Here is a 25036-nt window from a genome sequence, read left to right as displayed (position 1 = left end):
GCCACAGCCAAAACTCTGACCATTTCTGTGCTGGGTGTCTAAGCAGAGGGCCTCAAAGAGACTAGAAACCTTGCCCATGCCTAAAGGTAATGGCTGGGCATCAGATCAAATAGGACGTTCACGTTTGGTGAAAACCTTCCTGGGGACCTGGGTTCAGGACCCTCCATGACTGGCCATATAGGCTCTTGAGCCTCAGTCAAGTCAATTACAGCTGTCCCAATCCAGTGTGGCTGCCTCCTCCCTTCCAACCCTTTAGGTCCCTGTAACCTTGCACCTCCAAACTTCCCAGAAGTCATACCTCTCTCATGGGAAGAGGAGCAGACAGGGAAACCTGCCTCCCAAGAGGCATGTGTGTGTGTGTGTGTGTGTGTGGGCATGTGTGTGTATGTGTGTGGGGGGGGCGTGTGTGTGTGTGTGTGTGTGCGCGCGCACCCATACCTGTGGTGGCTGGGAGTGGTTGGAAGACATAGTGGTTGATGTTAACCCCATATGAATGTGTGTGTAACAATAAACAACTACCACTGTCTTCCTTGGCTCTTCCTTCGTGTGTGCGCCCTCGTCTCAAGTGTCCCTTCCTTGTTGGATTCAGACTGCACCAGAGACCTCCCAGCTCCGCGTGCTGAAGAGTGGCTGGCAGGAGCCTGGTCCCATGGCAAGGGAGAGAACTGGGCCTGGGGAAGAACTGGTGCTGCAAACAAGAAATTGCCTTCCATGCCCACCTCCAGCCCTCTCATTCCCTGGAACCAGACCCAGCAACACTCACACACTGAGAGACAAGCCCTGGGGAAAAACTTAGTCTATTTCATGCCCTCCAGGGTAGCAGACAAGTCAGAAGCCCTCTCATTTAGGCCTGTGAGTCCCATTCAAGGGAAATGGGGGGTGGAGGGGCGGGGAGGCAACGCTGAGGGGACCCTCCCTCTAGCAATCACTCTGTCCCTGGTGCCTCCTCAAAGTTTGAAGGAAGCCCCACCTGGGTCCGCAGGAAGTTGAGGCTGGTCTCTGAGGTTCTGCAGAAAAGCAAGATGGGAAAAGGGAGCAGCTGGCTGGTAATACTGACCCTCAAACCTGCAGACCAGCAAGGCAGGTCCAGTAATGTCCTTCCCTCTAGAGAGCAGGCCTCAATTTATAGGCTGGTATTCTGAGTACCACTTGTGGCCCAGCAGCAGAAACACGCCTCCTGCCAGCAGCATGAGCGCTGGAGCACCCAGGGCCACTGCCACGATGCCTAGGACTAGCGAGGACAAGGCATCTACTGGAGGGGTGCCCACACCCAGGAGCATGGACCTAGAGCAAGCAGAGTGAGAAAGAGAGGTGAGCAGGCTTAGGAGGGAAGGCCGAGAGGCCCAACCCTCCTCCACTTCGACCTCCCAAACCCTTGGCCCAGGCCCTGACTCTCACCAGCTGAGGTAGTGTTGGTCCCAGTAGCCAGGGCCTGTGGAAGCCCCAAATGTCAGATTGAAGGCACAGAAGTTGTTCAGGGACCCAAAGAAGGCTCGGACAATGGGTGACTGGGGGAGAAGGTATGCCAAGGTGGGGTAAAGAGGGGAAGCTTGGCAGGGCATGGCTGATTCCCGGCCCCCCTGCTTCTGGGAGAAAGCCACTGGTCGCCACTGCATGAAGCCTGATGGGAGGGAGCCCCATAGCAGCTGGTCCAACTGGGGAGAAAGGCAAACAGGCAGGATGAGGAGGACCAGTGGTGCCCGACCTTTCTGTTCCCCCACCCTTTCCCAGCCTCCGTCTGTCACGAGTTGTCCTGAATCCTAGGCCTGGTTCTAGAACTCACAGGCTGTTTGCATCAATCTCTCCTCTGTAGAAAGGGGAGCTGGACTGGATGGCACTGGGTCCTTTTCCAGCCTCAACACTCAGCAAGCCGGCACTCAGCTCCCTCCTTTGGACCCCCGGGCCTTTGCAAATCCCATCTGTCAGAGCACTAGTCACACTGTACCGCCTTCCCTCTGGCTTCTCCACTGAGAGCAGAGACTGGGTTAAATTCATTAGCACAGTGCCCAGCACTTAAAGGAGCTGAATAAAGTGTTGCTAAATGGTAAATGGTTGAATGACTCTCTGAGGTCCTAATGGGGTCCCCCTTCACCCCACACCCATCTGCTTCTCTGCTGGAAGCCTGACCTGGAAGACGGCAGGTGCATATTCATCATCGATGGAGTGCTGCTCCTGCACTGAGGGGCAGTCAGGGCCATGGCCCAACGTGGCTACCTCCAGCCCAAACAAGGAGTGGTTTCCCCGGGGAGAGGCCCCAACCAGGTCCACCTCTAGCTGGCAGGTGTCCGCTGTGTGCAGGAGGCGAGGGGGTTGGGCTGGTCGGCCAGATCTGGAGAAGGCCTGAACCTAGGATGGAAGAGGCATGGGAGGTGTGGGAAGCAGGTGGATGCCTGTGTTTGAAGGTGACCCCCATCATTAACTCCCACCCTCGTAAACCAGCCTTTTGAGTTCTGATTCCCCATACCCTTACCCTGAAGGCCAGGCTGCCATTGGCAAAAGCCCCAGTGGGGTCATGAATGGGGTGGCCTCGAAATGTGGCGCTCAGGGTGGCAGGATCCAATGAGTCAGTGATGTTGTCCCAGGAGAAATCGGCCAAGGAGTATGGGGGATATGATTTTCCTGGAGGCTTGGCGGCTGCATCGGATGTGTTGGTGCTGTCAAACTCAAACAGCTGGCGGGTGGGGGTGGGGAAGGATTAGGCTTGCCTGAGTCCAGCTTTCTCCTGAATCACCACCACCCCCTGTTCACTGGCCCCACCCCAGGCTCTCATACCTGACTTTACTTCACCTACCCCCAGTCTTCAGTTTCTCCCTCTAACTCAAATGAACCCTCTCCTCTGCACTCTTCCCCTTGGTTCTCCCCCAACCTCCTCACCCTGGTAAAGACAAGGGCAGAAGAAAATTGGATGCTCTCCTTGGGGAGCACCATGAGGCCCCCGTCAGGCTCAGAGGAAATCAGGAGGGTCCAGTTGACACGCAGGGTGCTGTTGGGGGTGTTGGTGGCCACCAGCAGCACGGCTGGAGGTCCCAGGCTGCTCCACACATAGTGCAGGGTGGAAGTGGCACCCACTGCCTGGATATGAAGCAGGTTCTGGGAAGGGTCCAGCCAGTCAGAGATGACCTTCAGAGACACCTGGAACATGGAGCAGTGGAGGGTCAAGTGAACAGGATCAGGAAGAGACACAGGGCAAAGAAGTTTGGGGATAAGGAGAGGGGCCTTGGAAAATGATGGGGAAAGGGTGGGACCTTGGGGGCCTAGGCAAGAGGAATGCTTGTGGGAGCTAACAGAACCTTGTTGTAAGGGGCAGAGGTGGGGTGGAGGAGAGGTGGGTAGAGCCAGAACTGCCTTGACCCTGGTGGAGAGATCAGGGCACAGGGCTAAGAGGAAGAAAAAGATCCAACACTTGCTTGGACCTGGCTCACTCAGGGCTAAGTCAGGTCCAGGTTTCACCGGAAGACAGGAAGCCCTCACATCCACCCTACTCCACAATCCTGTCCCGTGACCCACGGCTGCTCCGACCCCCAGTTTGAAAAAACTCTTTCGTCAATGCAAGCACGCTCCACCCCCACCAATTGTTTGCCCTAGATTCCAACCACCCTTCAAGGTAGCATATCCTGAAACACCTATTGCTCTAGCCCCTCACCTGGCGGGTCTCCTCCCCCAGAAGGCCAAACGGAGCTGCTGTCAGAAGTAGACTCAGGAGGAGCACGGGGCTCCTCATAGCTTCTCAGGCAGTCCCGACTTCAGAGGGCGGAAGAGACGCTGAAATCATGTGACTCACAGATTCAGCTGATCTCTTTAAAGGGCGGGACCATCACAACAGTTCTTAAAGAGACCGCCTCCCTTAACCCAGATTTGTGAGTGAGAATAGAATCAGAAAGGTTAGGAGTTCGTCATCCCCAACTGACCTGGCAAGCAAGTCATCCCAGGCTAGATCTGCAGACATACTCCCAACCTCTCCTACCCAACTGGTCCCGCTAAAGTTACCTATAAGCAGGCATGATGTCTGGATTCAACATCCAAATGTAATCTATAGAATGACTCTGTGGCAGGGAAGGCACAGAGAAGAATTTGAAGGAATTCGATGGGAGAGATAACACACCTCAGAGGGTTCTTTTTGTCAATTTTTAATATTTATTGAGCCCCCAGCTATGCAGGTCCTTATCCTGGAAGAGCTCACAATTTTATTGTGGAGAAAAGAAACCTCAGAAAACAGGACATGAAAGTGATACATAATTGTCATAGGAGGGAGTTCATGTCTGGCTGAATGAATGCACTTTTTATTTTTCTTGTTTTTTTTCTTTAATTTTTAAATTTTATTTATTTTTTGGCTGCGTTGGGTCTTTGTTGCTGCGCGCGGTCTTTCTCTAGTTGCGGCAAGTGGGGGCTAATCTTCATTGCAGTGCACGGGCTTCTCACTGCGGTGGCTTCTCTTGTTGCGGAGCACGGGCTCTAGGCGCATGGGCTTCATTGCGACGCGTGGGCCCTAGAGCGCACAGGCTTCAGTAGTTGCAGCACGTGGGCTCAGTAGTTGTGGTGCACAGGCTTAGTTGTTCTGCGGCATGTGGGATCTTCCCGGACCAGGGATCGAACCCGTGTCCCCTGTATTGGCAGGCGGATTCTTAACCACTGCACCACCTGGGAAGTCCTTTCTTGTTTTGTTTTGTTTTGTTGTTTGTTTGTTTGTTTTGCTTAATCCTAAAATCATTTTGGCTAATAAAAAATGCATACAGTACAATATTCATAAGGTACCAAAGGGTACCATCCCTATTCCCCAGCAACCTGGGTCCTTCCTTGAGACAACCACTATTATCAGTTTCTCATGTGTCCTTCATAAAATATTCTATGCATGCTCAAGTGTATGTTTTGTTTTGTTTTTTTGGCCACGCCATGTGGCATGTGGGATCTTAGTTCCCCGACCAGGGATTGAACCCGTGCCCCCTGCAGTGGAAGTGCAGTCTTAACCACTGGACTGCCAGGGAAGTCCCTCAAGTGTGTGTGTGTGTGTGTGTGTGTGTGTGTGCACACTTGATAATACATATATACATATACATATATATACACATATACATATGTATAATAAGATACAATGGAATCCACTGTTCTGCAGTTTGTTTTTTCACTTATATATTGAGGAATGTTCTGTATCAATGCACTTGGAGTTGTCTCATTCTCCAGTCTTTCATTGCAGGGGGGACGTTCCATGGGTATATTTAGCCAGAACCTTGATAGTATCCAACATTTTGCTATGGCAAACAACACTGAAAGGAATATCCCTGTATGAAAAGCATTTCATACATATTTGTAACCAAATCTATAGGATAAATACCCAGGAGTAGAATTGCCCAGTCAAGTTGCCCTCTATGAGGTTCATCAATTGACACTCAAACCATGTTTGAGAGCCCACTTCCACCACACCCTGGCAAGTGCTTACCAAACTTAATTTGCATTTCCCTATGAATAAGGTTAAACATCTCTTCATGTTTTATTAGTCATTTATTTTTTGCTTCTCTGGAGCTATTTATACCCTTTGCCTATTTTTCTGAGGCCCTATCTTCTTAATGGTCAAGTTCTAAAAGTTCAAGGAAATCAACTCTTGTACTGTTGCAAACATCATCCTCCCTCTCCCATTTGTTCTTTTTTTGCCATGCAAATATTCTATGTAGTTACATTTATTATTTTTCCCCACTCTGATAAGTATTTATTTATTTACTTACTTACTTACAGCCACACTGTGCAACTTGCAGGATCTTAGTTCCCTGACCAGGGATGGAACCCGTGCCCTTGGTAGTGAAAGCGCAGAGTCCTAACCACTGGATTGCCAGGGAATTCCCCTGGTAAGTATGTTTTTAAATCTCATGTCTTCTTCTAGTACTCTTATATTTAAATCTTTCAGTTGCCTGGAATTAATTTTGCTGTAATAAACGAAGAAAGGATCCAATTTCATTTTTTCCCCCAAATGGCTACTCTAGGATAAACTCAAGTTTCCTTAAAAACTTTCATTTTTCTGGCCTTACTACCCAAAGCAATCTACAGATTTAATGCGATCCCTATCAAATTACCCATGACATTTTTCACAGAACTAGAACAAATAATCCTAAAATGTATATGGAACCATAAAAGACCCAGAATTGCCAAAGCAATCCTTAGGAAAAAGAACAAAGCAGGAGGCATAGCCCTCCCAGACTTCAGACAATACTACAAAGCTACAGTAATCAAAACAGTGTGGTATTGGACTTCCCTGGCAGTCCAGTGGTTAAGATTCCATGCTTCCACTGCAGGGGGCGGGGGTTCAGTCCCTGGTTGGGGAACTAAGATCCCACAAGCTGTGCAGTATGGCCAAAAAATTAAAAAAAAAAAAAAGAAAACAGCGTGGTATTGGCACAAAAACAGACATATGGATCAATGGAACAGAATAGAGAGCCCAGAAATAAACCCACACACCTATAGATAATTAATCTTTGACAAAGGAGGCAAGAACATACAATGGGGAAAACACAGTATCTTCAGCAAGTGGTATTGGAAAAGTTAGATAGCCACGTGTAAATCAATGAAGTTAGAACACACCCTCACACCATACTCAAAAAAAAACCTCAAAATGGCTTAAGACTTAAATATAAGACATGACACCATAAAAGTCTTAGAAGAGAACATAGGCAAAACATTCTCTGACATAAATTGTACCAATGTTTTCTTAGGTCAGTCTCCCAAGGCAATAGAAATAAAAGCAAAAATAAACAAATGGGACCTAATCAAACTTACAAGCTTCTGTACAAAGGAAACCATAAACAAAACGAAAAGACAACCTATGTACTGGGGGAAAATATCTGCAAATGATGCAACCAACAAGGGATTAATTTCCAAAATATACAAACAGCTCATACAACTCCATAACAAAAAAAACAAACAACCCAATTGAAAAATGGGCAGAAGACCTAAATAGACATTCCTCCAAAGAAGACATACAGATGGCCAATAGGCAGATGAAAAGATGCTCATCATCGCTAATTATTAAAGAAATGCAAATCAAAACTACAGTAGGGCTTCCCTGGTGGCGCAGTGGTTGAGAATCTGCCTGCCAATGCAAGAGATACGGGTTCGAGCCCTGGTCTGGGAAGATCCCACATGCCGCGGAGCAACTGGGCCCATGAGCCACAATTACTGAGCCTGCGCGTCTGGAGCCTGTGCTCCGCAACGAGAGGCCGCGATAGTGAGAGGCCTGCGCACCGCGATGAAGAGTGGCCCCCGCTTGCCACAACTGGAGAAAGCCCTTGCACAGAAACAAAGACCCAACACAGCCATAAATAAAAAAAAAAAAAAAAAAAAAAAAAAAAAAAAAAAAACTACAGTAAATCAACCATACTGCAATAAAAATTAACTATACATAAAGAAAAACCTACAATGAGGTACCACCTCACACCAGTCAGAATGGCCATCATTAAAAAGTTTACAAGGGCACTTTCCTGGTGGTCCAGTGGTTAAGACTCCGTGCTTCCACTGCAGGCAGCACAGGTTCGATCCCTGGTTGGGGAACTAAGATCCCGCACATCGCAGTGCGGCTAGAAAAAAGAAAAAGGAAAAAAGAAAAAAAAGTCTACAAATAATAAATGTTGGAGAGGGGGTGGAGAAAAGAGAACCCTCTTACACTGTTGGTGGGAATAGAAATTGGTGCAGCCACTATGGGAAACAGTATGGAGGTTCCTCAAAAAACTGAAAATAGAGTTGCCATGTGATCCAGCAATCCCACTACTGGACATACACCCAAACGAAACTATAATTTAAAAAGATACATGCACCCCCTATAGCAGGACTATTTACAATTGCCAAGACATGGAAACAACCTAAATGTCCATCAACAGATGAATGGATAAACAAGATGTGGTATACACACACACACACACACACACACACACACACACAGGAATATTACCCATAAAAAAGAATGAAATAGTGCCACTTGCAGCAACATGGATGGACCTAGAGATTACCATACTAAGCGAAGTAAGTCAGAAAAAGACAAGTACCATATGATATCACTTACATGTGGAATCTAAAATACAACACAGGACTTCCCTGGTGGTCCAGTGGTTAAGAATCTGTGCTTCCACTGCAGGGGGCATGGGTTCGATCCCTGGTCAGGGAAATAAGATCCCGCATGCTGTGCGGTGTGGCCAAAAAAGAAAGAAAAAAACACACAAATGAACATATCTACGGAACAGAAACAGACTCACAGACATAGAGAACAGACTTGTGGTTGTTAGTTAAGGGGTGGGGGTCGGGGAGGGAAGGATTGGGAGTTTGGGATTAGCATATGCATACTATTACATACAGAATGGATAAACAAGGTCCTACTGTATATAGCACAAGGAACTACATTCATTATCCTGTGATAAGCCAGAATGGAAAAGAATACGAAAAAGATATGTCACTTTGCTGTACAACAGAAGCAGCCACATAGCACAGGCAGATCAGCTTGGTGCTTTGTGACCACCTAGAGGGGTGGGACAGGGAGGGTGGGAGGGAGATGCAAAAGGGAGGAGATATGGGGATATATGTATATGTATAGTTGATTCACTTTGTTATAAAGCAGAAACTAACACACCATTGTAAAGCAATTATATTTCAATAAAGATGTTAAAAAAAAAAACATTTACAGAGAAGTTATAATGCCATGAGAAAATGCCTCTGACCCTAATGCTAAGTGAAACTAACAGATGAAAAAAATGTTCTATATGTGTTGAGCTTTTTCTGTTCCTATTTTTTCTTTTTTCTTTTTCAATAAATAAAGTTGCACAGAAATAACACTGGAAGTAAAGATAACAAAATATTAACAGTGGTTGGATTCAGATAAAGGGGCTTTGGATTCTTTAGAAAATCATTTCTATTTTTCTGTATTTAATAAATATTCTTTTGGAACTTTAAAAAAATTGTAAATCAACTATACTTCAATAAAACTTAAAAAAAAAACTTTCACTTTTCCTGAGAAAAAAAGTACTTGTACCCTCTGAGGTTATCAACTCTGGACTTGACAAGCAAGGATATAAGCAAGAGTCTTGGCTGAGTTCAAAGGGTTTCAGTAAATAGGAATTCAAGTCTCCCCACCACCCCCAATACACCACTTTAGGGGGGGGCGGGGTGTGGAATGGGACTTAGTTGAATCCAGGAATTTGACAGGGAAGAACCATGACAAAGTCAAGGTGGCAGCAAAGTTGTGTTCATGGAATCACTTAGAGTTCATGCAGGCAACAAAGTGGCTTGGGTAGCCTTTAATCACTGTTAAATTTAGGCTTTGAACAGCACAAAGGGGCTTTGAAAGCTAGACTGAAGAGTACAGATTGATCTAACATGCCAGGAGGAATTTTCATAGGTTCAGGAGACATTGTAAGTCTTAAAGAAGAAAGAGGCACTGATGACAGCAGGGAAGACTACTATGTACAATTATCCAAGTGCTTAACCATTACAGCTGAAACCAGAATGGACCCAGAAAGGTGTTAAGGAACAAATGGGAGGCAATTCCTCCCTCCGTAACTTCTCAGATCTTTCAAGCACTACTTCTTCAAGATCTTTTTATTTACTTGAGAATTAACTCATCTTTCTTTAAGGTCTTAAAGCTCTAAGGGAATTAACACTGCAAGTAAAGACACAGGGATTTCAGCAAAATATAGGTAGGCTTATTTCAGAGCCTCTCATTGAAGAGAAAAAGCTGAAGACTTTTTTTTTTTTTAATTTTATTTTTGGCCACGTTGGGTCTTCATTACTGTGTGAGGGCTTCCTCTAGTTGCAGCGAGCACGGTCTTCCCATTGCGGTGGCTTCTCTTATTGTGGAGCACAGGTTCTATGCACACGGGCTCAGCAGTTGTGGCTTGTGGCTCTAGAGTGCAGGCTCAGTAGTTGTGGTGCACCACCCGTGTCCCCTGCACTGGCAGGTGGACTCTTAACCACTGTGCCACCAGGGAAGTCCCAAGCTGGACTTTAGACTGGGTTAAGCAGGAAGCTGAATACTAGGCATGAACAGAGCAGAGTCTCCAGCGGCCCTTTTCCACAGCACACCTCTGTTCAGGCAGCACAGCCAGCTGTAAATGCACTTATAGAGCCAGACTGCCTACACAGGAATTCTAGGTCTGCCATTTATCAGCTTTGGGACCCTTGGACAAGCTACTTTATGCTTTGGATTCCCCATCATAAAATGGGGTTATTACCTATCTTATAGGGTCCTTTTGAGGATATGCAAAGTGAACAGAACATATCTATTATACAATAGGCAATGTGTGCTAGCTATTATTATTCTACCTAGTATTCAACTTAGTAACACTAAGTCCCGTGGTCAGGGAGGAGACAGTCTGATTGCATGAGTCATGAGGACAAAGGGGACAGTGGAAGGCCCAGAGGAAGGACTCTAAAGAAATCAAAGGCTAGCCCCACCTAGCTTCCAGCGTCTCAGGGCCACTACAAGATTTTTTTTTGCCTTGATAAAAACAAAGCACAAAATGGGACTTACATCTTTTGTTTCTGCTTACAGGGAAAGCAGAGGTCCTACTGTGACACAAGCATGCCAGGAAAATAAGCCAGCAAGCCAAAATAGACTGGAATCAAGAAGAACACTGGGAGAGGGCAGAGAAAAAGAATTCTAGGTATGATAGGAAGGATTCTGAAAAGTTACAGGATACAGTACAGAAACAGATGCTCTATGTTCTTTAGGATAAATGCCTGAGCCCTAGCACATAGTGGGTGTTGCTCTACATACAACCACATACAAGGAACACCCATGGTTTGGACAGGTTCTTCCTGTTCTTTGAGTGGTGAATGCAAGGCGGTATGTTTTTAAGCTTTGCAATATCATGCTTTGAACTCCAAGAGCCTTCCCAACCAGCATCTACTGAGAAGTCTGAAGAATACCCTCTCAAGGAGGCAAAGATACTGAATGACCTCATTCCCATCTCTCTTCCCAGTAAGGTTTTCTGCCTCCTCCCTCCTTGCCAGGAGGCAGAGATATGACCCAAGGTTGAAAAACAAATAACCACCATCTCAAATGACTTAGATTTAATCATCGGAAGCAAACTAAATGGAAAGCTTACAATAGAGAAGAATTACATGTCAGTGCCTTTTGCAAACTGAGCTGGGACAGAAAGGGACTGGGGCTGCCCCTCAACCCGATCCCTTCCAAACAAAGACATCCACAGTGTCCCTGGCAGTCTGGCTCAGGGAAGGGGGAGACTGTTGGCTCTGTGCGTTGAGGTCGCCTTGCCCACCGCTCACTCCTGGCCAGCATCAGGAGCCCCTCCTTGCTGGCTCTGGTCATCACCCTTTTTTTTGTGGCCTGATACGATGTCATCAATCCGCAGCAGTAGAACTGCCGTCTAGGAGAAAAACCACAGCCCCAAAGAGGTTAGCAAAGAAGGGAAGGACACCTGTTTTCTTTTAGACGTATTACCTAGCTCCTCCTATATAATTACCATTTTATCTGTAAATCTACCCTTTCAGAGTCTTGAATGTAAAATGCAGTTCTCCATAAGCAAGGGATGCAGCCTGTGCTACGTTACCTTGCCTTTTTTTTTTTTCTTTTTCTTTTGGCCATGCTACACAGCTTGTGGGATTTTAGTTCCCCAACCAGAGACTGAACCCGGGCCCTCAGCAGTGAGAGAACGGAGTCCTAACCAATGGACTGCCAGGGAATTCCCTACCTTTTTTTTTAAAATTAAAAATATTTATTTATTTATTTTTGGCTGCACCGGGTCTTAGCTGCAGCATGCGAGACCTTCTTAGTTGTGGCATGTGGACTTCTTAGTTGCAGCATGCGAACTTCTTAGTTGTAGCATGCGAAGTCTTAGTTGCGGCATGCATGCGGGATCTAGTTTCCCGACCAGGGATCGAACCCGAGCCCCCTGCATTGACAGCACAGAGTCTTACCCACTGCACCAGGGAAGTCCCCCTATCTTGCTTTTTAAATGGGCTAAATATAAGTAGGGGGATAGAATTCCTTGGGAGATCTTTTGGGGAATACTCTGCCTTCTATCCCCCCCCTCCTCAAGACTGGACCAAACACACTGTTTTCTGGTTATCCGGAAATAAACAGCACAGCATATGTCTTAGAGTGCCTCACCTCCACTGCTGTCTTATACGTTTGCAGCTTTACAGCCAATGGTTCCCAGATGCCCAGTTCTTTCATGTCCACCAAAGTACCTGTCTCACCATTTACGCCCCAGGTCTCACAATTCTCCTGAGTGTGCTTGGCCTATAGTTGGAACAAGCATAAATAATTAAAGGGGAAAATACTAGGAACAAGTAAGCTGACAGAGACCATTACATAAAAATCAAATACACTGCACTGATAAGGTAGGGATAAGAGGAAACGGCAACGACAACAAACAAATCAAAAATTAAGAAAGAGAAGAGATTTTAAGGGAACAAGCTACCAGGAGAACCTGGAAAGACAGACATGAACTACCCTCTTAGGCCAAACACAGCTTTTCCTACCCCATCAAGAGAAGAGCACGGAAAGGAACTCACCCGAAGGGAGGTAAGTAGACGGATGGTGCTGGCCCCACAGTTTTGAATAAGGGTACGAGGGATGACCTCTAGGGCTTGGGCAACAGCCCGATATGGCCATTGTTCCACACCAGTCATGGCCTTGGATTTTTCTGTCAAGGCATGAGCCACAGCCATCTCAGAAGCCCCACCCCCAGGCACCAGCTGAGGGTCCAGGAGAACATTGCGGCACACCTGCATGGCATCCTGGAGGTTGCGTTCTACTTCCTTGGGAAAGCAAACAAAGAGTATAAAGCCAAAGCTTGATGACTCAAGGACAAATCAGAAGCACCAAACGACTTCCTGACTGCCAAGTTTGGTAAACCACCAAGGAGGGCAAACTAAGAAAGGTCCTTCAAACCTTTTGGGCAGGGCAGATGCTACTAACTCTGGAAAAACACATTAACTACAACTGCAACAAGGCCAGGGGGAATGTGGTGTCACTCTGGGATGTTAGGCTTTTGTCCATTGTGCTCGACAGACCTATAACCCTACTCTGTCCTGTCTAGCTGTGTACTCCAGGAGGCTGCACAGTGTAGTGGAAACTCTCTACTTACTAGCTATATGCCTTTGGTAAATTACTTAACCTCACTAAGGAAAAAAAAAGTAATATTTATAATTTCAACTTAAAAAACAAGGAAACAGTGGTTGCTAGTGGATGGGGAAACGATGAGTCATTGTTCAATGGGTATAGTGTCTCAATTTTTTGAGATAAAAAAGTTCTGAAGATCTGTTGCATGTGAATATGAATACACTTAAAACTGCTGTAACTATACACTTAAAAATGATTCAGATGATAAATTTTACATTAAAAACATTTTAAACCATGATTAAAAATAAAAATATTAAAAAAAAAAAAGAAGAGAGAGATTTGTGGCTTCAGATGGCAATTAAATAACTATAAATGGGCAACAGGATGATTTTAGGCCCTCTGGGAAACTCTCAAGAAATGGAATGACCTAGATCATTCAGTCACACTTCCAAGGCTGACTCACCGAGAGAATCTCTTTGCTGGCCCCCCGGAGGAGAATGGTGCAGGCCTTGGGGTCTCTGCACTCAGTGATGAATGTAAAGTACTCATCTCCAATTTTCTTGATTTCCAACAGGCCTGCCCCTGTCCCAACATCTTCTTCTCTCAGTTCCTCTGGTCGGCTGGCTATCCGGCCCCCACAGGCTCTATTGATTAGATGGGGAGAAGGGGGACAGGGAGAAGACCAGATGATGTCAATACTTTTACTCATCTTCCTGGTCCTTAGGGTCTGTGGTGGGGTGTAAGGGTTAAGGGCCAAAGTGGACTGCTAACAACATTTCTACCTAACTCGAGACGTCTTGGTTGCCGGTGAAATAGATTTCCAAATATGTAGGTGAAGTTTCCTTAAACTAATGTGGCTTTATAAGTGAAAGTGTGCATACCTAAGGCAACTACTGTAACGAGATACAGGTTAATTCAAAGTATACTTAGTGGACCCTAAAATTTGGACAAATGAATTCTTATGCATATCTGACCATGTGTATAACACATAATGGTCATTTCTAGATAGAACTCATCCTATAATGCCCAGTTAGATCTCAAGGTCAATAACAGGACTGTACTAAAGACAATGTAAAGGTCAAGCAAGAAATAAGGTGATTAAGTACATAAGTATATGTCTTACCCCGTTTTAATGAATGTAGGGCTAATTTTTTATTTGTCACTTTTTCCCCACTCATGGGCATATAGAATCAACTATGTATATGTATGTATGCCAAGCCATTTCAGAGCAAGCGTTTTAAGTATAAAATTGGATTTGGATCTATGGCATATTATGTGATGTAGAATAGACTTACCTTTAAAAAAAAAATTACTCTTAAAAATAGATGGTATCTGAGCCTACATATTCGTGCTGAAGTAGTGAGTGCAATCTAAGGTTGCATTAACAGCAGCTGAGGATCCAATCAAGGTAATTGTTGGATCTGCTATATTCTGAGCTAGTTAAAACAGACTGATCTGAAATGGACCCCTACACCAAGGTAGTGATCATAGATGTCTAAGCATAAGCTGTTCACTACTGGTTAGGAGCAGTAGAGTCTCATGCAGCAGATAACTGTTACTCTAGATAGAGAACTTCTTCTTCTTCAAATATTTATTTACTTACTTGGCTGCGCTGGGTCTTAGTTGCAGCATGCAGGAACTTTAGTTGTGGCATGTGGGATCTAGTTCCCTGACCAGGGATCGAACCCAGGCCCCCTGCATTGGGAGCACGGAGTCCTAGCCACTAGACCACCAGGAAGTCCCTAGACAGAGGACTTCTGAAGAGGGCAGATGGCTAAACCCAGGTTATTTCCATCTGTAAATAATTTGGCTGGCTTTATCCTATGCTAAACTTTTTCAGATAAGGATGACTACATTATGAAGCTACAAAATAAAAACACATGGGAAGGAGAATCTTATTTTTACCTGGCCTACTCACCTAGCAATGCGATTATTGTCTGTCTTCCGGACTCTGCGGATGGCTGTGATATTGGCCCGCATGAGGTAGTGCTGAGCTAAATCTGCAAGAATAGAGGTGTCAAGCTGGAAACCAGAAACCCTGGGTTCTGAACAGGTTTTATCCTCCACATACCCTAACCATCACGTTAATTATGTTCAGTGTATGACAACATGCGAGGAAAAAAATCACCGACCCTCTTCTACCACAACAATAGTCTGGAAAAATGAATGTAGTCCTACCTGAGATGCCCTTTTCTGTGATGACCACGTCTGGCTTCAGATGGATAATGTCCTCACAGAGCTGCTGAATGTACTCTTCTTCCATTTGGAGGATTCGGGTGAAGTCTTCCTCTCGTGTGATCTCAATGTCAGTCTATGTGGTGAAGAAAAGTCACTCTGAATTAAAAATTTTGGATTGGTGAAGCTCTTTAGGGTCATCCCAACTACTATACTCCCTCCATCCAGCACTCTCATGTATCCCAGAAAGCATGAGTTAGAATAAGCCACGACCCAACACCTCTATAAGCCACTTTAGCTCCAGCAGTCATCTAGTTTAACCCCATTTAATTATAAAGCAACTGGAATGCAAAGTCACAATGCAATTAGTGGGGTTTGGCTAAGGTCTCTAGCCACTTAGTTCAATGTTTCCTCTGACCTGTCAGTGTGCATGGTAACTCAGGGTCTTAATTCTTCTCACTAATGAATCGATTCTTGTTCCCAACCACTGTTTGATAAGCTTCAATTACTTTGTTTTATCCAAGGGTGATGGAGCCTTGTGAGCTTCCTGCCCTCTGGAAATTCTTTGGCACTTCAAAGCTCAATTAACTCCTACTCTATGTTCTACTGATGCATTAGGAAAGGTGGCATGATAGTGTGGAATTGAAGCCGAACAGAGCTGGGTTCAAATTCTGATTTCGCCAATACCAGCTGTGTTCCTCAAGCAATTAACCTAACTTCTCTGAGGTGTAGATCCCTCATCTGTAAAATGGAAGTCAGTATCATCTGCTGTAAAGGGTAGTTGTAAGAATCAGAGATTACTTGTAAAGGTCACAGAGTAGGCATGTAACAAACACTTTTTATTTCCCTTGTCCATATTAACAGATTCTTACATCAAATTTAAGGAATAGGGCCAGGGACATTACCTGGCTTTCTCCTTTCTTGTATTCCAGAGAAGAATCCAGCAGCACGATGCGAGGGTTCTTGATATAGCGCCGCATCCGCGGATGGGTCACATCCTTGTTAATCATGACTCCACGTAACACACACGAGTCTTCAATGATGCCGCCAGGTATCTGAGCAAAAGAACCACTTCAATCCACAACCAGGAGACAATTTCTCAACTCCCTGCCCAAACATTCATCTTTCCCAAATGACCACCATTTCAGATTTTTAAAGTATCTTTTTTCCATGAACCTCTAAAACAACTACAGTTGCAATCACACTTCTTTCTCTCTAGGAAGCACATCAATCTTAGACCATGATACACAATTTGAAGGTTGGCTGAGACAGAAATTCAGTGACTGACAAAGATTTAAAGGGGCACAGGGACTTCCCTGGTGGTCCAGTGGGTAAGACTCCGCACTCCCAATGCAGGGGGCCTGGGTTTGATCCCTGGTCAGGGAACTAGATCCCACATGTGGCAACTAAAAGATCCTTCATGCTGCAATGAGGATCCCGTGTGCCGCAATTAACACCTGGCCCAGCCGAATGAATGCATGAATGAATGAGAGAATCACGCAATACTTCTTAAAAAAAAAAAGGACGGAGATCTCTACTTCCTGAAAGATATTTCCATGAATTTTAGACATAGGGCTCCATCTACTGGCCACAAGATATTAATGCTACTTTAAAATCTTAAATTAATAAAGATGGAGAAAGCATTCTGGGGCTTATTAGCGCTATGCTGTAGAGCCCTTGTTTATTTCCTGACCCAGTGGCTGATATGTACGCAAATGCACAAATACAGACACAAAAATAAGCCTTTCTCTTGCCCCTGTAGACCTTGTGTAGGGACAGCAGTGAAGCTAACAGAATTATTTCAGATACCTCTTTGGCACCCTCTTTTTCAAGTTTTTGTTTTCCAGGTAGCAAATACTCTTCTTCCTGGTTCTAATAATAAAAATATCTTGCTCTGATTTAAACTTATTTCCTCCACAAGTGTGATGACTCATGCTAGGAAATAATTTGTCTCCAAAGTACACACTCAAAGAGTTTACCTTTTCTACCTTTGCGTATTTCTTGATGTCAATCTCCTTCCGACCGTTCTCCTCAAACTGTACAGTTTTGACAGCATCCAGGGCAATGTTGCAAGCCAAAGAAGACCACCGACTGATTACTTTGGTGGTAATGGAGCTGTTGATGATGTTCAGCATGGCATCTCGGTTACTGGTGTCAACAGGGGTACTGGAGAAAAGAAAAACGAATAATATGCTCAGTGGGATCTTGGATGTTTAAGGAAGTCCTCATCTATATCTTAATGACTATAATAGTGGGCCAACAGGCAGAACAAGGGGAATCTGTTCCTTTGTAGGAAACTCAGTGTTATCAAGAAGTAACTTTGTCCACCCTCTGCCTTTTAGCAAGATTACAATTAACCCATCCCTGAAAGGTGTCTCAAATCCCTGAGTAATCTGCTCTCATGTCTGACAACTCTCCACACTTACAGAGTTTACAGTAAAATAATTTCTTTACCTTCTGCTCCAACCAAATAAACTCTATTACTTTCACAACTTGGGTCAAGACACATTTTACCTTTGAAACCTCATCCTATAAGTAACAAATTCTGAGAGCTCCTCTGGAGAATCACCATCGGTCTGTGCTATCCATTTGGACACCTGATTCTATTTTACCTAGCATCATAATACATGGTGCGCCACAGTGCTTTTATGTGTTTAGTCTCCTCTAACGAGATTACAAATTTGTACATGGCAAGACTATCTAGAATCATAAGTTGTAAGAGACCTTGGATACCATCTTGTCCAAATTTTCATACTGCTGAAATCCCTTTTATTAACACAGTAAGACACACAATAAGCAATCATTAAATAGTTGAATTATGTATTTTAGGGAAAAAGCAATAGCTCCAAAAATATTATCTAAGATATACAGGCAGTTATTGCTTGATAAAAAGAAAAACACTAATGATTCAGCTCCAAATATTCAATAAATCCTTTGTGTACTCTACATTCTTACAAAGCTTACTTCATAAAAATGTTTTAAATCAAGCACCTCCTTCTGTAAGAGTGCTAGACAGATATTATCATATACTTTGTTTCTTAACAGCAGGAAGTACAATACAAAGCTCACCAAATTGCTAGGTATTTGTGTACCCGACAACCTAAGGATATGAGTAGAAAATTATAGGTTTTAATTAATTAATTAAAAATAAATTTATTTAAATAACTGATTTATTTTTGGCTGCGCTGGGTCTTCGTTGCTGCGCGTGGGCTTTCTCTACTTGTGGTGTGTGGGCTTCTCACTGTGGTAGCTTCTCTTGTTGCGGAGCACAGGCTCCAGGTGCGCAGGCTTCAGTAGCTGTGGCTCGCGGGCTCTAGAGCGCAGGCTCAGTAGTTGTGGTTCATGGGCTTAGTTGCTCCATGGCATGTGGGATCTTCCCGGACCAGGGCTCGAACCCGTGTCCCCTGCATTGGCAGGCAGATTCTCAACCACTGCGCCACCAGGGAAGCCCTCTAAAAACTTAATACCAGGGTATAAACTACTGGTGATGTGCTCGGCCTTCCTTTACCATCTAAGAACAGATTAGTTTTCCAGGCCTCCCATAGTTGACACTACCCATTTCTGGTCCCCACCTCCAGTACCTTATTTTCTTAAGGGTGCTGATCATATCGTCCAGAGCCCTGCGGTAAGCACTGATCACCACTGTTGGGTGCATCTGCTGCTCTAGGAAGTGCTCAGCCACAGACAGCATCTCCCCTGCTGAAAAAAGATACATACACCATAACATTTTGAAAAGTACCTGGATATCAAGGCAACTTCATTATGCTTCTAAACATACCTGCTCTTTTTTCTAAAGTAGGTTTCCCCAAAGTATGCAAATACTATTCCAGATTTTATACTTTGTACAAGCAAATTCGGAAAAAAAAAAATTCTCATCAGATATATTTTAAATGATCAAAGATTGATCCCAGGGTTTACTTATTCTTGTGATCTAACTAAATATTTGTTCCCAGTTTCCTAAACAAATGGTAAACATTTTCCCGAAGACTCTAAAAGAGAAAGAAAAATAAAGGAAAATTGACTTGCTTATTATTATTTCAATACCTAGGATGTAGTCAAACTGCTGGTACTGAAAACAAAAAAACCCACAAAACTTTATACCTGGAAGAATACCCATAAAAATTTACAAAATTTACCCTCTGGAAGAGGGGTTATTGGTAAAACGTCCCTTCCTTTTAAAAACTGTCCTTACTTTCTAATTCTAATTAACACACACACACACACAAAAGCTTGTTTCTAAAAAAAGTTTTAAAGAGGAAAAACCATTATTTTGGTCAAAAAAGGACCTTTTGCACAAAGGGCTTGTACTACCAGGTCCACTGATACTAATTTTTAAAATGTACACAAATGTGTAAAAGTTCACATGTATACTCTTTGGCATGTGCTCAAATGTTTGATTTCAATACTTTAGAATTCCTAAGTGACCATCATGTATATTAAAAGAAAGATAATCAAATATTTTGAAACATGCTCTAATAAGTTAACTTAGAAAAGACTATACCCTGTTAAAGAAGAAATCAGAACAGTATCACAGAAGAAAGATATCTTCAGAAATGGCAGTTTTGGTTTTTTAAAAGATACCTAAGTCTAAGAAACCTAGACTCATGGATACTTAACCTACTTAATATCTCCAGGAGATTTAACTAAGATTACCAGCTAGAAAATTCTGCCTGATACCTAAAGGTCATCTTCTACCCAAATAAGTGAAAAAGCATATGGAGTCTTACCTACTTCTTTCATCCTCCAAGTTTCAGTACAGAACTAGCCATATGTAATTAATCCTCAATCCACAAAAGAACTGGATCTAAAGATGTGATTAGTTGGTGGTGACTCAAGCAAATTTCCACCCAACTCACCATTCTCAAAATGCAGTACAAAGGCATTTAAAAATTAATTTTTAAAAAGTTCATATTATAATAATTTTGTTAAGGATTCTATTTTTAGGCCTGTGGGCCAACACTATAAATTGGCATCTCCTAACTGAAAATAGTTTTTTCCTCAATTCCTGAAAACATATTGCTACAGATTTTCATTTTTTTAAATTAATTAATTTTTTAATTTTTATTTTTGGCCGTGCCACACGGCTTGTGGGATCTTAGTTCCCCGACCGGGGATCGAACCCGCCCCCTCGGCAGTGAAAAAGTGTGGAGCTCTAACCACTGGACCACCGGGGAATTCCCATTTTACACATGTAAACAAGTGTCCTTTACGTGGTATATTTAGTGGCATGTTTTCCACATTTTTTGCGCATTTTCTTGTTGATTTCACAGTTTAAAATGGCCTAAGTATAGTCCTAAAGTACTATCTAGTTTTCCTACGTGCAAGAAAGCTGTAATGTGCCCTGTAGAGACAATAACTTACTACATAAGCTTTGTTCAAGCATAAGTTATAGTGCTACTGGGCATGAGTCCAGTGTTAATGAATCAACAATATATATAAATAAAGTGTCTTTAAAACAAACAAATAAAACATAAAACATATATATTTATGCATTGATAAATATGTGACTGGAGGCTTGAGGAACCTAACCCCATACTCCCCCCGGAGTGATGGTTTAGTATTCACTAATTCAGTGTTTGTGGTGACTTTATAGAATATAACTTATTGTGAGTATGACAATGGACTGTATTTTATTCAATCAGATTTGCAAAGCTCATCCTACACCATGACGAACATTTTATGCTCAGTTGGAGAGAATACACAGAAAATTAGCAAAAAGTTCTTTAAACATTTATAATTAGTGGATTGGTAAAAATGTTCTTCTTAAAATATGACTCAGGGGACTTCTTTGGCGGTCTAGTGGTTAAGACTCCATACTTTCACTGCAGGGGGTGCGGCGGGTTCCATCTCTAGTCAGGGCACTAAGATCCCGCATGCCACGCGTTGCAGTCAAAACAAAACAAAACAAAACAAAAAGCTCTGACGTTATTTCTGGCAAAAATCTTAATGTTTCAATCTAATTTTCCTTAACAACCTTCCATTCTTTTCTTACCAAGAATAATTACAGATGTGGTCCCATCTCCAACCTCTTCATCCTGTGTCCGGCTAATTTCAATCATGGACTTGGCTGCGGGATGCTGTACTTGAATCTGAAAGAAAGACCTCTTAACCCATTCTGCTTGGTCCTAACTCTTGAGCTTCTTGCTTCCACACTTACTCCCTTTTATTGTTTTACCACAGCTTTAAAGATTAAAAGTGGCCCCTAAAATATCTAAGTAAAACACCTTTCCAAGTCTTTTTCTTTTGGGGGAAAAATGCATTAGGACAACTTAACTACTGAAGTTTCTTGAGAACAGAACAGTACCTTTTAGCTTATTTATTGGGAACACCATTGTTGTGGATGAATTGTGTCCTCTGAAAGAACATGTTGATGTCTCATCCCCTGAAAACTATATTTGGAAATAGGGTCTTTGCAGATGTAACCAAGTTAAGATGAGGTCATAGGGGTAATCAAGGTACGCTCTAAACCCAACCACTGGTGTCCTTATGAGACACACAAGAAAATGCCATATGACAGAAGGAGAGTTTATAAGCCAAGGAATGTGGTCAAGCATCAGAAGCTATAAGAGGAAGGGTTCTTCCCTAGAGCCTTCAGAAGGAGCATGGCACTGCTGACACCTTGAGTTTGGACCGCCAGCCTCCAGTCCATGTGAATAAATTTCTGTTGTTTCAAGTCACACAGTCTGTGGTAATTTGCTACAGCAGCCCAAAAAAGCTAATCATTATTTACATTATCTCTTTATGTGTCCTTTATAAAATGTTAGAAAGCAAAACGAAAAGTCAAACCTCTCGAAGAATAGCATTGCCATCATTGGTCATCACAATGCCTCCCATTGGGTCCAAAAGCATCTAGGACAAAAGCAGAAGTTATATTTAAGTGTCCCAGAAAACAGAAAGGGAAAATCTGTAGTCGAAGTTTCAGTATGAGATAAGCCTACCTTCATCATAGACTTGGGTCCCAAACATGTTCGGATGACATCTGCAATAGTCTATGGAAAGAAAATACAAAACATATAAGCACAAATCAGAAGATGGTGAGTGTGTTAGGGGAAGAGGCGTGAGTAACCCACAGAGCCAGTGTTTTAACAAGGACACTTCTAAAGTAGGGTTGGTGACCACTTTAAATACAGCACGCCACATGGCTAGATTCTGTTCTTTGCTTTTTCCGCTTTGGGAATGTTTTCTGGATGCAGAAAGAAATAACTTTTCACAAGGAAAAAAAGGGACATGGCTCCCAGAGCTTCAGTTTCTCAGCAGTCCAGATAACTGAAAGTCCACGTATTTGTATTTCTTTCCATGATAGTAGCCTCCACCCCATGCTAATTAGATCTAGGGCTGTTTCATTCTTTCATTCAAAAGATATTTACTGAATACCTATCCAGGATCTACACTGAGTACTAGGAATACAAAAGAGAATTAATACAGTTCTTCCCTTCAACTAACTCAGTCTAGTATGGGAGACAAACACAAACAGAATATTATGAGACAATATACAGCAATAGAATATGCACAAGTTAATATGAGAAGACCATTAGGCCTAGCTCAGAGAGGGAAGGCTTCCTTCTCCTTACCACCGAGACGGAAATGTCCTGAAGGAAGGGAAGTCAACTTTTCCTCTGCCTAATTGCAAACAAATACAGAAATACTAGGGAAGGCAGCTACAGGCAAACTACTATAAACAACTTAAAAGATGTGCTACCTTGGCAGCATTGATGTTTCCAGATTGAACTTTTCTTCCAGATTCACGCTTTGTGTTCTGGCCTAAAATAGATAAAAACAAAAGGCAACAGCCCAGGATTGCCCCACTGTATATAAGCTATTTATTCCCCAATCTTTGAAAACAAAAACACACCCAGGTTTCATGATGTATATACGGATTAAAGCTTATCAACCTGTACTCTTTAAATATGTGCAGCTTATTGTATGTCAATTATACCTCGACAAACTGTTAAAAAGTAAACATATATACTTATGGCTACTTACTTCTTTATTTACTTCAACCCCTGGTATACAAAGAAACAATCCATAAAGCTTCAACTTTGGAATCTTGGTCATCACTTTCCCTCTAGCCAAACATTCATGTATTTACAGCAAGAATTCATAACCTGAGATCTGAGATCCATGAGATTCTCAAAGGGCTGGTGTCTCTAAAAAGCATCAATCTCTCCTTTACGTAAAAAGGGAGTCTGGGGGTTCATATTCTCATACTTGGATATGGGGAATCATACTGACAGTCTCAGCATAATTACTGATAGTGCCCCCCACTGTGCTGTGGAATGAGAACACACACTCAAGTGTCTGGGTTTGCCAAGTGTCACTTCATGCTTGGACATAACCAGAATGCCTCAGTTACCCATTTACCATTAGAAAGAGCTGACTACGTATTTTAATAAGGAGCCTAACTGGATACAGCCACTAATGCCAGAGATTAACGTGGACCTCCAAAGGGCTGCACAATGCACCACTCAGTCACCCCAGGGCCCTCTCAATGAGAGACAAGCCAATGACTATAACTGAACCTACGTAATGTCTCACTCCTCTCTCCAAATTATATTTTCCCTACAATTTGCTGTAAAATTTTCGATCCAGTCCCATCAAATCTAAACACAATTCTCAGGATTTAGATTCCTATTTCAGGCAGTGATAACTAAAATCCTGCATGGACCTTTCTAATGGATTCATCAGAAAAAATAGGGTTTTTTTCTGGGTTAAGTGAATTCTTGTCTGAAAACAGTTATTTTCCAGGTAGAGACAAAATAGATAAAATCTTGGAATAGCATTCTCTACAAAGAAGATGGTGAGGGAGGGAAAATGGCTAGTCAGGCATCTCAGGTGCTCTTGCAAATAAGATACGGAAGTTACACAGGTTGGAAACATACCAAGGGAAGACAAGGGAAGTGGGACTCGTAAGTAAGGAAACAAATCTGGGATGTTCCCGAAGGGTAAAGAGAACCAATCGAGGAATCTGGGAAAACTCAGCTGGTAAGTGGGAAAGATTACAACGGAGAGGACACTTGAGGGAATAATTACATCCAACCCAGACCAGTGAGGGAAGCAGAGTTACTTCGTGAACAGGGGTTGACTAACAGAAATTCAAGAGGACGGCTACCGAAAAGGAAGTGGCCAAGGATACCACTCGCTGTTTGCCAGACCCTCTTTTAAACAGCTGTATCTCCTTATCTCATTTAAGCCTCACAATCCTATGAGAAAATACTGTTAACCCTAATAACAAAGATGGAGCCATTTTTAATCAAGCAGTTTGGCCGAGGCCACACCGTTACTAAGGGATGAGCCAAGATTATAAAACTAGGCCAAACTAAAAAACCTTTATTCATTCAGCTACACACTGAAAATCGCTCAAGGAAGAGTTCAAGGGCGGGGGTTGGGGGTGAAGAACGGAACGCCGTTCCGTTCAACAGGCTCGGCGACAGGAAGGTCAGTTTACATTTGCCAAGACAGGGGAATGGGTTAAGAGAAGAGAGGAAAACGGGAGAAGGGGCTTCCAAAATTAACGACTGGAAGGCTCAGTGGCCGGACCTGAGCGGGACTGGGCTGGGGCAAGGCTGTAAAGTGCGGAAAAAGAGGGGTGGTGAAGGGGGGGGGGTGTCCCTTCCCCGGCTTTCCCACAACTCACTAAGCACGAGTACCGGACGATGGCCCATCATGGCGGCGCGATGCAGAGCCGGGTACCCAGAGCTGGGGGAACCCGCAGAACCTTCTGGAGAGAGAGAACCAGCGAAGCCCAGAAAACGCTGCCTCCACAGCGCTCACACGCAAACCCGCTACTCTCCGGGTCGCCACCAA

The 25036-nt window shown here is 43.5% G+C and overlaps 2 protein-coding genes across 4 annotated transcripts; both read right to left on the bottom strand.

The window, feature by feature from the left end:
* Positions 1-781: 781 nt before the first annotated feature.
* GLMP (glycosylated lysosomal membrane protein) lies at positions 782-3742 on the bottom strand. 2 transcript variants are annotated; one of them, XM_061183299.1, is made up of 6 exons: positions 3644-3742; positions 2875-3132; positions 2471-2671; positions 2128-2346; positions 1399-1655; positions 782-1284 (listed from the first exon to the last, which is right to left on the bottom strand). In XM_061183299.1, the coding sequence occupies exons 1-6, from the start codon at positions 3719-3721 to the stop codon at positions 1119-1121; spliced, it is 1179 nt and encodes a 392-aa protein (XP_061039282.1). In that variant the 5' UTR covers positions 3722-3742; the 3' UTR covers positions 782-1118. The 2 variants fall into 2 exon arrangements, with proteins under 2 accessions (XP_061039282.1, XP_061039283.1); XM_061183300.1 differs by lacking the exon at positions 1399-1655.
* A 7283-nt stretch (positions 3743-11025) lies between these two features.
* On the bottom strand, positions 11026-25020 carry CCT3 (chaperonin containing TCP1 subunit 3). 2 transcript variants are annotated; one of them, XM_061183297.1, is made up of 14 exons: positions 24867-25020; positions 22932-22993; positions 22171-22221; positions 22019-22081; positions 21225-21321; positions 18814-18931; positions 17212-17398; positions 16138-16287; positions 15236-15368; positions 14976-15057; positions 13521-13701; positions 12508-12753; positions 12101-12232; positions 11026-11357 (listed from the first exon to the last, which is right to left on the bottom strand). In XM_061183297.1, exons 1-14 carry the CDS (start codon positions 24895-24897, stop codon positions 11253-11255), a joined length of 1638 nt encoding a protein of 545 aa, XP_061039280.1. In that variant the 5' UTR covers positions 24898-25020; the 3' UTR covers positions 11026-11252. The 2 variants fall into 2 exon arrangements, with proteins under 2 accessions (XP_061039280.1, XP_061039281.1); XM_061183298.1 differs by having other exon boundaries at positions 17221-17398.
* Between the last annotated feature and the right edge of the window lie 16 nt (positions 25021-25036).

Source organism: Eubalaena glacialis, chromosome 3 (assembly GCF_028564815.1).
Source record: "Eubalaena glacialis isolate mEubGla1 chromosome 3, mEubGla1.1.hap2.+ XY, whole genome shotgun sequence".
Lineage (NCBI taxonomy): Eukaryota > Metazoa > Chordata > Mammalia > Artiodactyla > Balaenidae > Eubalaena > Eubalaena glacialis.
Note: the sequence above shows the minus strand (reverse complement) of the source record. Positions and strands in the feature narration are given on the sequence as shown.